The sequence below is a fragment of the Numida meleagris genome, unplaced genomic scaffold (genome assembly GCF_002078875.1).
Source record: "Numida meleagris isolate 19003 breed g44 Domestic line unplaced genomic scaffold, NumMel1.0 unplaced_Scaffold420, whole genome shotgun sequence".
Lineage (NCBI taxonomy): Eukaryota > Metazoa > Chordata > Aves > Galliformes > Numididae > Numida > Numida meleagris.
Genome location: NW_018364639.1, coordinates 25,068 through 35,799, shown reverse-complemented (window position 1 = coordinate 35,799; position 10,732 = coordinate 25,068). Strand labels below are relative to the sequence as shown.

The 10,732-nt window shown below is 46.9% G+C and overlaps 1 protein-coding gene across 2 annotated transcripts; it reads left to right on the top strand.

The window, feature by feature from the left end:
* Nucleotides 1-542: 542 nt before the first annotated feature.
* DYNLRB1 (dynein light chain roadblock-type 1) lies at nucleotides 543-7,960 on the top strand. 2 transcript variants are annotated; one of them, XM_021383562.1, is made up of 4 exons: nucleotides 543-656; nucleotides 3,174-3,249; nucleotides 3,790-3,957; nucleotides 7,424-7,960. In XM_021383562.1, the coding sequence occupies exons 1-4, from the start codon at nucleotides 612-614 to the stop codon at nucleotides 7,465-7,467; spliced, it is 333 nt and encodes a 110-aa protein (XP_021239237.1). In that variant the 5' UTR covers nucleotides 543-611; the 3' UTR covers nucleotides 7,468-7,960. The 2 variants fall into 2 exon arrangements, with proteins under 2 accessions (XP_021239237.1, XP_021239238.1); XM_021383563.1 differs by lacking the exon at nucleotides 543-656 and adding an exon at nucleotides 717-986.
* Nucleotides 7,961-10,732: the final 2,772 nt, after the last annotated feature.

Below are 10,732 nucleotides of genomic sequence, written 5' to 3'. Positions count from 1 at the left end.
GCTGGAGCTCTTGGCTGTGTGCTGGTGCAGGAGCGTGGCGGTGCTGCGTTACAGTGTGCAGATGGAAGCACCCTGCGTGGCACAGGCCGCCGGTGGCAGCTGTGCTTTGCTCAGCTCTGGGCCTCCTGCGGGAGCAGGGAGGCAATCTGCTGTGTCACCTCCTGCTTCTTTTTCAGTGCTTTGCTTAAAAATGAGGAGGAAGCAAACTTCCTCCGGGCCATCTTTTTCTTTTCAGCTGTCTATCTGTGACTGCGAGGAGCAGCTGAGCGTCATTTTCCTGCATGGATGTTGCTGGCAGGGCTGAAAGATGCAGTATTCAGTTGAGGTAAAAAACAGTCCAAAGAACTGAGGAAAATGAGAGTAACAAAGCCGTTTATTGGGTACGTTTAACACCAGCAGTACTACTTGTGGTTCACAAAGCGCCCGAGCTGTTGCCGGAGCTCTCGGCCGAGGGCCTCACCTCGTCCCGTTCTGGGCCGCGGGGCCGCGCCGTTACCGCGGGGACGCCAGCACCGCCCTGGGCGACGGGGACGCGCCCGACACCGGCCCGGGTCAAGTGCTTCCGGGTCAGCGGCGCGCCCTGCCCTGCTGATTGGCGGAGCTGGTGGCGCATGCGCGCGAGGAGTGACTGGGCGGCGAGGCGGCGGCTCGCGATGGTGAGCGAGGCGGTGTCGGGTCTGGGGGTTCTTCCTCAGCCCGTGCCGCCCGGGTGGGTTCGGTGCTGAGCACGGGCCGAGCCTGTTGGGAAGGGCGCTGAGCCGCCGGGCTGCGGGCTCACGGGGCAGGGTTTGCGCGGGGCGGCCGGCACCGCCCGGAGCCGTCCGGGGAAAGGCCGAGGCGCTGCCCTGCCCCAGCGGCGGAGCGTTAGGCCGCGGGAGGGTCCTCGTGTTTCGTCTGGCTGCGGCGACAGCTGGAAGAAAATCGGGAGAAAAGGCCTCGTTAATTACCGACATCTGTAGCCCGATGTTCTGTGGAACATGAACATGGAACGTCCCTTTTTTTTTTTTTTAATTGTAAATTCGTGGGGAGGGTGCTTCCTGTTCAAACGTATTGCTGGGGGCAGGTGGTTATAAAATGAGGGTTCGGTGTACGTGGGAAAAACGAGTACAGATGTAAGGTGTAGCTGAAAAACAGTGGTTCGTTAAGACACACAGTGCTGCGGGATTGTGGTTCACGCATCCTAGACAAAGCGATGCTGACACGCAGCTTGTGTATACATAAACTGATGTGAGAGTTTGACAGGAGGAGGTTTGACTCTCCTTTTACAGAGTGCACCTCTTCCCCAGATGCTGTCTCTTGTGTCGCTCGGCCCTTTGTTGAGGTTGAGGTTTGGGTTGGTGCACAGCTTCAGTGTGTGATGTTTTGCTGGGTGTTGTTTTCATTGCCCCAGTGAATGGCCGAGCAGGAGCCTCGTCTGTGTGCAGCTCCAGAAGACTTGTGTGTACAAACAGCAGCGAGCTGCCAGAGCAGCTCCCCCTGCTTTGAATCAGGTTGTCTGTTGGTTGTTAGAGGAAATTCCAAGTCCCTGTGGTTCTGTGTGGGTGCTTCTTTGCACCCAAGCAGGCCTGTTAAGGTGTGATTAAGTGTTTGATGACTTAGGGCTTAGACGCGTCTATTAAGAAGGTAGGAAGTTATTTCAGATGGAACGGAGTGTCACTATTCATCACTCAGCGTTTTCGCACCCTGTAGTTATTTGTTTGTTTTTTTTTTTCTCTTTCTTTCCTTGTCTTCCACCTGGAAGCAGTCCAGCATTCAGAAGGAATCAAGGCTTTGTTCAAGTGATTAAACTCTTTTTTTTTTTTTTTTTTTTTTATGTGTAGGATAAAAAACTCTTTGTCAAGTTCAGGTGGTACTGTCTGTTCACAGCAGTGGCCTACGTTACTCTGAACTACTTACATTCCCAAAGCCCCGTGGAAGGTTTGCTGGCTGTTCTTAGGCCGAGCTGATGCTTTTTTTTTTTTTTGCTGACGCAAGTCACCTCTTCCAGCTGGGGGAGGTGGCATTGGGTTACTTGCAGTGCCTGACAAATGCAGCCCTGTTGGCCAGGTGTCCCCTGTTAATCCAGTCTTTCCTCTGAGTTTAGCTGATCCTTTTTCTCTGTCCCAGGTCTTGCAGGGTGTGAAATACGTGGCATGCCTCTGTTTCCTTTATGGCGAATCAGAAACATCAAATGCCCATTGAAAGAGATTCAAGTGGTTGTGATGCACAGCTCAGGTGGACAGATTTCAGAGCTGTTAGAGAACCCACAGATACATTTTGATTGATGTTTCCTAGCAATGAGAGTTGTGCAGAAGGGTCTGAAAGCTCTCTGAAGCTGATGGCAGTGGGACTAATGCTTGGGCCTTCAGTCATCTCTTTTTCTTTTGTTTTTTGGGGGGAGTTGATTTTCCAAAGTAGTGGTCCCTACACCAATCATAATTACAAATAAAGAGCATGGATCACTTCTTCCTTTCACTTTTTATATTTTTAATCCCTCTTAGCATTGGTTTGATAAAAGGGAAGGCAGTCTTGCATGAACAGCGTGCATTTTTGTATTTTGTTCATGAATTCCATGTGTACGTACTCAGATGTTCCTGGATGCCTATACTGTAGCCATCTTAGATGCCTTCCTGCTGTGAGCTGGCAATAAGGAGCTCATCTGTGATGCTGTGGGAGGGCTGGGAGGAAGAGAGGGAAAGAGTAGAAGAGAGTTCCAAGTTTGCACAAGATTGTAATCACAAATGACTGAAGAGAGCTCAGACAGATCATAGAATCATAGAATGGCTTGGGTTGGAAGGAACCCCAAGGATCATCAAGCTCCCACTCCCCTGCCACAGGCAGGGCCACCAACTTCCAGGTCTGGTACTAGACCAGGCTGCCCAGGGCCCCATCCAACCTGGTTTTGAGCACCTCCAGGGATGGGGCACCCACAGCCTCTCTGGGCAGCCTGTGCCAGCACATCACCACTCTCTCTGTTAAGAACTTCCCCTTGAAATCCAGAATGGATGGAAACCAACTAAAAAGGTCAGGCAGAGAAAGTAGTACTAAAGTATGCTGTGCTTTATGGAAAGGTGTAAGCAATATCTGTTTGCATCATCTTTGTGCATCTTTACTTTCAAGCACGTTGTTGTGAAGTTTTAGTTGAAGGCAAGCAGCAGCTGTGATCTTTTGATTTGTGCTTTTTGTTTTTGCAGGCTGAGGTAGAAGAAACGCTGAAGCGAATTCAGAGCCAGAAAGGAGTGCAAGGAATCATTGTTGTTAATTCTGAAGGTACTGTCAGTCTGTTTTCTGAGATCATAACTTAGACCACTCGTGCACTTTAAGGTCTAGTGGTTGTACTATTTGCAGTCAGTGTCTCTCTTTAGCAAAGATTTTCCTGTAGTTAAGCCTAGCTTGTTAAAATTGTGTGATTGTCAGTTTAAACCAAATGTTTCCTAGAAATAATCCTTAGAAAATGTGGCAAATATTGCCACTCTCCCCCTGAAACACTTATTTTTGTTTTTATTTATCTGTTTATACATCTCAAATGAATAATTGACAAAGCAAAAGTAAACCACTGATGCTAGTAGAGGTAAGTGGTTGTTCTCACCTGCGTCTGTGGTTCCAGAACTTAACCTCTCTGTGTCTTATAGCTGCTCACACTCTTCTTTTAAGCCTTAAAAAGCGCGCTCCCAATCCCATTCCCCTGTTGTAGTTCTAGCACATACTCAGGTTCAGTGGCCACCGCAGTTGGGCATGGTGATACCCAGAGGGAGTCGGTTTGGAAGTTGTGTTACTGACCCTTGCTGTCCCCACGGTGGCTTCTTGCAGGTATTCCTATCAAGAGTACTATGGACAACACCACAACCATTCAGTACGCGGGCCTAATGCACAGCTTCATCATGAAGGCAAGGAGCACTGTGCGAGACATTGATCCCCAAAACGACCTCACGTTCCTGCGGATCCGCTCCAAGAAAAATGAAATCATGGTTGCTCCAGGTAAGAGGAAGTAGGCTGAAAGCAGGCATCAGAGCATCCAGCAGATACTTCTCTTGTGAGGTCTGTTAAATTTGCTTGTTGTTTTTTCTGCAGTAGAGATGCTGTGAGCCTGAGAAATGAGTCCTGCCTGCTGCTTGTATTCATGTTACCTACTCTATTCTCTTCCGAAGGCTTTGTCCTGTGTTGCTTTCTTCAGTTGGAAACTTTTATCATTGACCTATCATTGCTTTTTCATGCTGTAATGTGCTATATCACTTTGCTCATTTCATTTTCATTGGAGTAGAAATGGTTAATTAGCATTTGACAGCACGTTGCACCCTCTCATGCTTTGTGTTTTTCATTATGAAATCCAGAGAGTCAGAAAGAAATATATTTTGAGAGCAGTTTCACTTAGCTGAGTGCTGAACTGATAAACCAGTCTAATGCATCTGAAATTGGACAGTTTAATTGGAAGGAACTTACAAAGTTCTTCAAGTCCAACTGCCTGACCCCTTGAGGGCTAACCAAGAGTTAAAGTGTATCTTTAAGGGTGCTATCCAAATGTCTCTTAAACACTGACAGGCTTGGGGCATCAACCACCTTGCTAGGAAGTCTGCTGCAGTGTTTCACCGCCCTCATGGTAAAGACAACGTTCTTAATGTCTAGTCTGACCCTTCCCTGGCACAACATTCGACCATTCCTGCATATCCTGTCTTCGCTTCCCAGGGCACAGCCCGGCAGCTCCCTCTGCTCCCCCTCCTCAGGGGCCGCAGGGCGCAGTGAGGCCGCCTCTCAGCCTCCTGTTCTCTAGACCAGGCCACCCCAGTGCCCTCAGGCTCTCCTCACAGCACACGCCTCCCAGCCCTGCTGCCCGCTCTGCGTCCTCCTCGGGATGCTTCCAAGGACCTTAACGTCCCTTTCACGTTGCAGAGCCCAGAGCTGCACACAGTGTTCAAGGTGAGGCCACCACAGTGCTAAATATCATGGAAGAGTCACCTCTTTTGACCTGTTGGTCATGCTTTGTGTAATACCCCCCAAAATGCAGTTTGTCTCTTGGCTGCCAGAGCACACTGCTGGCTCCCACTGAGCCTGCTGCCACCAGTGCCCCCAGTCCCTTCCCGCTGAGCTGCTTCAGCCACCAGCTCCCAGGCTGTGCCTGTGTCCAGCACTGCTCTGTCCCCACTGCAGAGCCCAGCATTTCCCTTTGCTGAACTTCATGCCGCTGATGATTTCCCAATGCACCCATCAACTGAGACCCTCTGCAAGGCATCTTATCCCACCAGGGGATCAGCAGCACCTCTCAGATCAGTGCCATCATCAAACTTGCTGAGGGTACATGTCTGTATCCAGTTAGTTGAAAGAAAAGTTGAACAGAACCGGCCCTAGAGTTGATCCCCAGAGAACACCGCTGCTAACCGTCCACAGCCAGATGTAGCCTTGTTTACCCCTTGAGCTCTACCATCGAGCCAGTTCATCACCCAGCATAGTATGAACTCGTTTGTCTCACAGTAGAACAATCTGTCCAGAAGAGTGCTGTGAAGAACTGTATCAAAGGGCTTACCAAAATCCAGCAGTGACATCTGCTGCCTTCCCTTCATCCACCAAGCTGGTGACCTTATCAGAGAAGGAGATCGAGTGACTGAAGCAGGACTTTTCCTTTGTGTGCCCGTGTTGGCTGTGCGTGATAACAGCTTTATTCTTAAATACCTTTCCATATCCCCCAGGACAAACTTCTCCATCGCTTTCCCAGGAGCTGAGGTTGGACTGACAGGACTGCAGTGTCCTGGCTCTTCCCTCGTGCCCTTCTGGTGGATGGGTGTGATGCTGGCCAGCTTCAGTCGCAGGGACCTCCCCAGAATGCCAAGAGCTTTGGTGAATTGTTGGGAGGGATCCAGCTGTAACATCTGCTAACTCCCTCAGTACTATAAGGCAAGTCCTGCCAGGCCCAATGGGCTTATGACCGTTCAGCTGATACAGCTGGATCCCTACTACTGTAATGTCTGCAAATGGGAAGTTATTGCTTCCCTAGTTGTGGTCCTCCAGCTCGGAGGTCTGGGCACACCAAGTTCTGTTGCTGTTGTTAAATACTGAGGCAGAAAAGGCATAGATGGCTCCACCATTTCCTCCTCACTTGTGAGGTTACCATTCACTCCAGGTATCAGTCCCAAGTTTTCCTTTGACCTCCTCTTGCTGTTGACATACTTGAAAGAGCCTTTTTGTTGTCTGTCCACACTGTCCAGCGTCAACTCAAGTAGGACTTTGGCATTTCTTGTTTTCTCCCTGCAGATGCAAACTGCAGCTCTGTACTCTCCCTGTGAAACCAGACTTTGTTTCCAGAGGTTGCGTGCTTTCTCTTTCTGCCCCAGTTCCAGGTGTTCCCTCTTCAGCCAGGCCAGCTGCCCTGCTTGTTTGGCTCGTGGCACAGTGGGATTGTCTGCTCCTAGGCTTTGAAAAGGTGTTTCTTGAGAAGTGACTAGCTCTCGCGGGCCCCTAAACACTGTAGAGCAGAATTCTAGGGGACACTGCTAACTAGCTCCCTGACAAGCTTAAAAGTTTGCTCTCTTTAAAAGTCCATGGTGACAACTCTGTTTTTTTTTTCCTCCTTACACCAAAAATTTTGAACTCAACAACTTCATGATCCCTGTGGCCATGACAGCCACCTGCTGTCACAGCTCCCACAGGGCCTTCCCTCTTCATACAAGAAGTGCAGCGGGGCTTCTTTCCTAGTTGGCTCACTCAGTACTTGTGAGTACTTGGTCCCACTTCTTCTGGCTCAGAGGAAAGGATTCTAACGTGCTGTAGCTGTACTGATGAGTCACAGAATGTGGCAGCAGCCTTCTTTTTGGAGATACCTCTCGGTATTTCATCAGACTGTGAAACAGGGGAAGCCATGAGATGAGTTGCATTAATGGTGTGAGAACTCGGCTTTCTTCCTCTGTACTCCATCTGCTCTGTGGTAGCATTCTGCTGGTGGAGAGGCAAAGGAGGAGGCTGCAGCTCTGCAGGAACTGGTCACGGCAGTGCTTGGGGAAGAGAGGCTCTGGGGTTTATGCTGGTGCGTCTCCTCATTTCCATATGAAAGGTGAGAAGAGAAATAACCATTGCTCCAGAACAATTGCAGCTAGAACCCCTTCAGCCCAGCAGTCTGCCTGTGAGATATGGGAAATCACTGTCTTGCACTGCCTGATTTGGTTAAATCATTGCACACGTCTGTTACTCTCATTTGTTAGGCACAAGTTGTGTTAAATTTGGCTCTTGAGCACTGTGAGACTTTTCCTCCATGAGACTCAGGTGTGACCCGACATGTCAAACCTGTTTTGATCAGTGGGGATGAATGTCAGGACTGTACAGCTCCTACAGTGTATCAGTGAGATATGAAAAAGAAAAAAAGCTGGAAGTTCCTGTATTTAGCAACAGAAAATGCTTTTCTTTGTGAATAAATATCAGCAATGAAAAAATAATTTGTTTTTTTCCTTTTCCCTTCCAGATAAAGACTACTTCTTGATTGTCATCCAGAATCCAACCGAATGATTACACTTGATCTGCTTTTTTCCCTTTGCCTGACATTTTTCTTTAATTTAATGCTAAAGAGTAGAGCACTAGTGTTATCTCTGCTGTGCAACTTCTGTGATGTTCTGGAAGAACAAAAGCAGATGTTCTTGTTGTCTGTATGTTTTTTACATACAGAAGTGGCTTCTTTTGGTATCGCTCATCATTTTGAAAAGGAGTTGGTGAATTAGAATCTGGTAACCTTGGCAGTAAAAAAAAAAAATAATAATCTGTTGTATTTTTATTTTAATAGTTGACAAGATAACAAAAAATCCTAGTAATGTTGTGAATGGTTATTCTCTGTACATTTCTGTGCTCCTGTCACCACTATTTGAGTTAAGCTCTTACACTATTACTTTTGAATGACTGTAAATATGAAACCTTCCTGTCCTGTTATTCTCTCTTATTCCGCTGGTTTTATAAGTTACTTTGAAAAAGTCTGGTCACGTTAAATTAAAAAAAGTGTCATCAGTGATGGCTTTCGTCTTGTTTTTCCTTTTCTTGTAAGGAGTTTAATTATTGTCATGATTGTTTTTTTTTTTTTCTTCAAAAAGCAGAACCTTCCCGGGGCTTTTTACTTATCTGTTGCTTTCTCTGAACAGTGGTTTACTTAAAATACACGTGCTGCATGCTTATAATTGCCTCAGACATTGGAGCGTTTTTCCATCGCGTCTCTTTGTTGTCTCAGGCAGCAGAGAGAAGTGCTGTGACTGAGTGCAGACATCCAGGCTCTGCTGGAGCTCTCAGCTGTCGCGGTTCATGAGCTGCTTTCATCTGATACCTTGCTCTCGTCATTGTTTTTGTTCATGTTATGAAAGATAAAAATGTTATCTGGTTCCTCTGAAATAATAAAGGGGATTTTTTTTTTTTGTAACCTTGAAAAAGTGTTGTAATTGCATGCGGAGTTCAAGGATTTGTGCAGAGTGTTGGTATCACCAATGTTTGTCCCGTGTGGCAGACACAACTCTGCCTTGTACAGGAATGTCCCAGTGGTCTGCAGAACATCACAGCCCAGATTAAAAAATGATGCATGTTGTCTTGTGCTGCATTTCCCTTGTGTGCTCAGCTAGCTCAGTACTGGGAGTGGTTTCAGGAGGGAGCAGTGCTCGCACAGCCCAGCCCGTTCTTTCCTCAGGCTGCTTTGTCCTGTGGGATGGGAGGGCTCTGCAGTGAGCTGCTCTGTCTTGCCTGCTGGGGCTCCTTCCTTTTCACCCCTCTGGCCTCGGCTAGAAGTTATGTGATGGCAGTTTTAACAGCATGAGAAGGAATTCCCTTAATTGAGTAACTGCAGTCTTGTTAGGGGATGCTGCTGCTTGTGCTGGTGAGGGATTGCTCCTACCTGCTGTGTCTGTGTTAGCCTAGGTTTAGACCTGCCTTCTGGAAACCGCAGGCAGTGCTGGGCACATGGAGTAGCACCCAGTTCTATACCTGGGAGCAAAATGAGAATTTATGGCTGATCTCAGCAGGTGATGGGATACTCTAGGTGATTGGCTGCAGTGCAGTTTTGGAGTCTGTTAGTAAAATTGTTGGTGTTGGTTTGGATGCGTTTCTGGATTTCAGAGCAGAAAGCTGTGTGTATGTGGTGACTCAAGCAGCTACGGTAACCGGAATGTTCAGCATTTTTTCATGTGTTTTCAGACTTGGGCGTTAATTTATAGGCTGCTCCTATTTTTTTAGGTAGTGTTTATGACCGTGAAAGCCAGAAATGTTTTCGGAAGAGAACTGAAATTCTAACTTGGAATTACATCAAGTGGTCAGTCCTGCAGCACCTGGGTGTGTGCACTCGTTGGTATTTTAGGTACTTGTTCATATTTTGGGCATCTCGGCTGTCATCACTGTGACTCAGTGCTGGCTGCTGCTGAACTGTTTCTCCCATCAGGAGATGTCTGACCACACTCAATTGGTACAGCCCTGCAATCAGGTTTTGTGCCAAGAAATGGCTAACGTAGACATCCGTCTCCTAGTTTAGAAATCTGACAGATAACTCACATAGCACGTATTCACTGACCCTTTTATTATTTCATCTTGATTTGATACACAGCAGCTTATATGAAACGTGTCATCTGTTACAATTTAATTGAATATTGTCTCCAGAAAATTATTTCCAGCAAGCTGAAAGCTCTGAATAATATCTGAATAATGAGGCAAGGTGGAAGAAAAATGTGTCTTCAGTTGTCTCCTTTATTTTTTATTGTTTGTAGCCAGAGAAATGTTTCCCTGGGGGCTGCGACCTGCTGCTGTGATTTTGCTTTCCCTGGGAGGTGGTACTGTTACTCTCTTCAGTGCTGAAGGATTTCTGGTGCCCTGCATTCTTTTTGACACTTCCTTCAGAATGGCTGTCCTGCTGATGGTTCTGTGTCCTACCTGCGTTTAGGACAGAGTGATGTTTGTTTTCCTCAGACAGCCTGTAGGAAGTAACCCGACTGAAGAACAAAGATCGTGCGTGCTTTCTGCATTGTGCTGAGAGCATAAATGAGACCACAAACTTCCAGTGAAATTGATGCCTACAGATTATATATATATATGGTATAGATGTATGTATGTATTCCAAAGTGCTGGTACCAATCTGACTTGAATATATTCAGGAATATATATTGAATATATATATGTACTTGAATGTATTCAGGAACTTGAATGAAAGGGTCTTGAAGCTGGTTTTGGTCACAACCAACTGGTGAGGGCAGGGCCTTGTTTATGTTATGCTATTGTCAATTTTACTTTAGCTGAATCAAAGTTGATTTTTTTTAAAATAGGGTGGATCAAGGTGAAGATCAATACTTTCTTTTGAAGTATTGTGTATACATCTGCATATATATGTATATAGACACATCAAATAAGTATTATGGAGAAAAAGTGTCTTGGATCAGGAGCATTGGAAGGGTCACAAAGATCTGACAGGAAGGAACTGCTCAGCATGGGTGCCAGGGGAGGACTTCACTAAGGTGGCTTTAGAAAAGTGACGTCCAGGGAAGAGCCTGGGGGATGTTTTGCCGCTTCCCCTGTGTGTTTGCTGAGCCTGGGCCTAGTAATTCACGTGGTGAAATTATTGACAGCAGCAAACTGAGGAAGAACAGAAGAATAAGCATTATGGCTCTAAGCTCTTTTTCCTAGCCTGAAAGCAGAGAGCAGTGACTCAGAGGTGGGCTTGAATAGCACTTGCGCTCTCTGGCTTTGAGCTGCTTTGTGTTACAATTGGAGAATGGCCTAACTTGCTGTCTTTGAGAAATGGATCTCTCTCTGAAGGCAG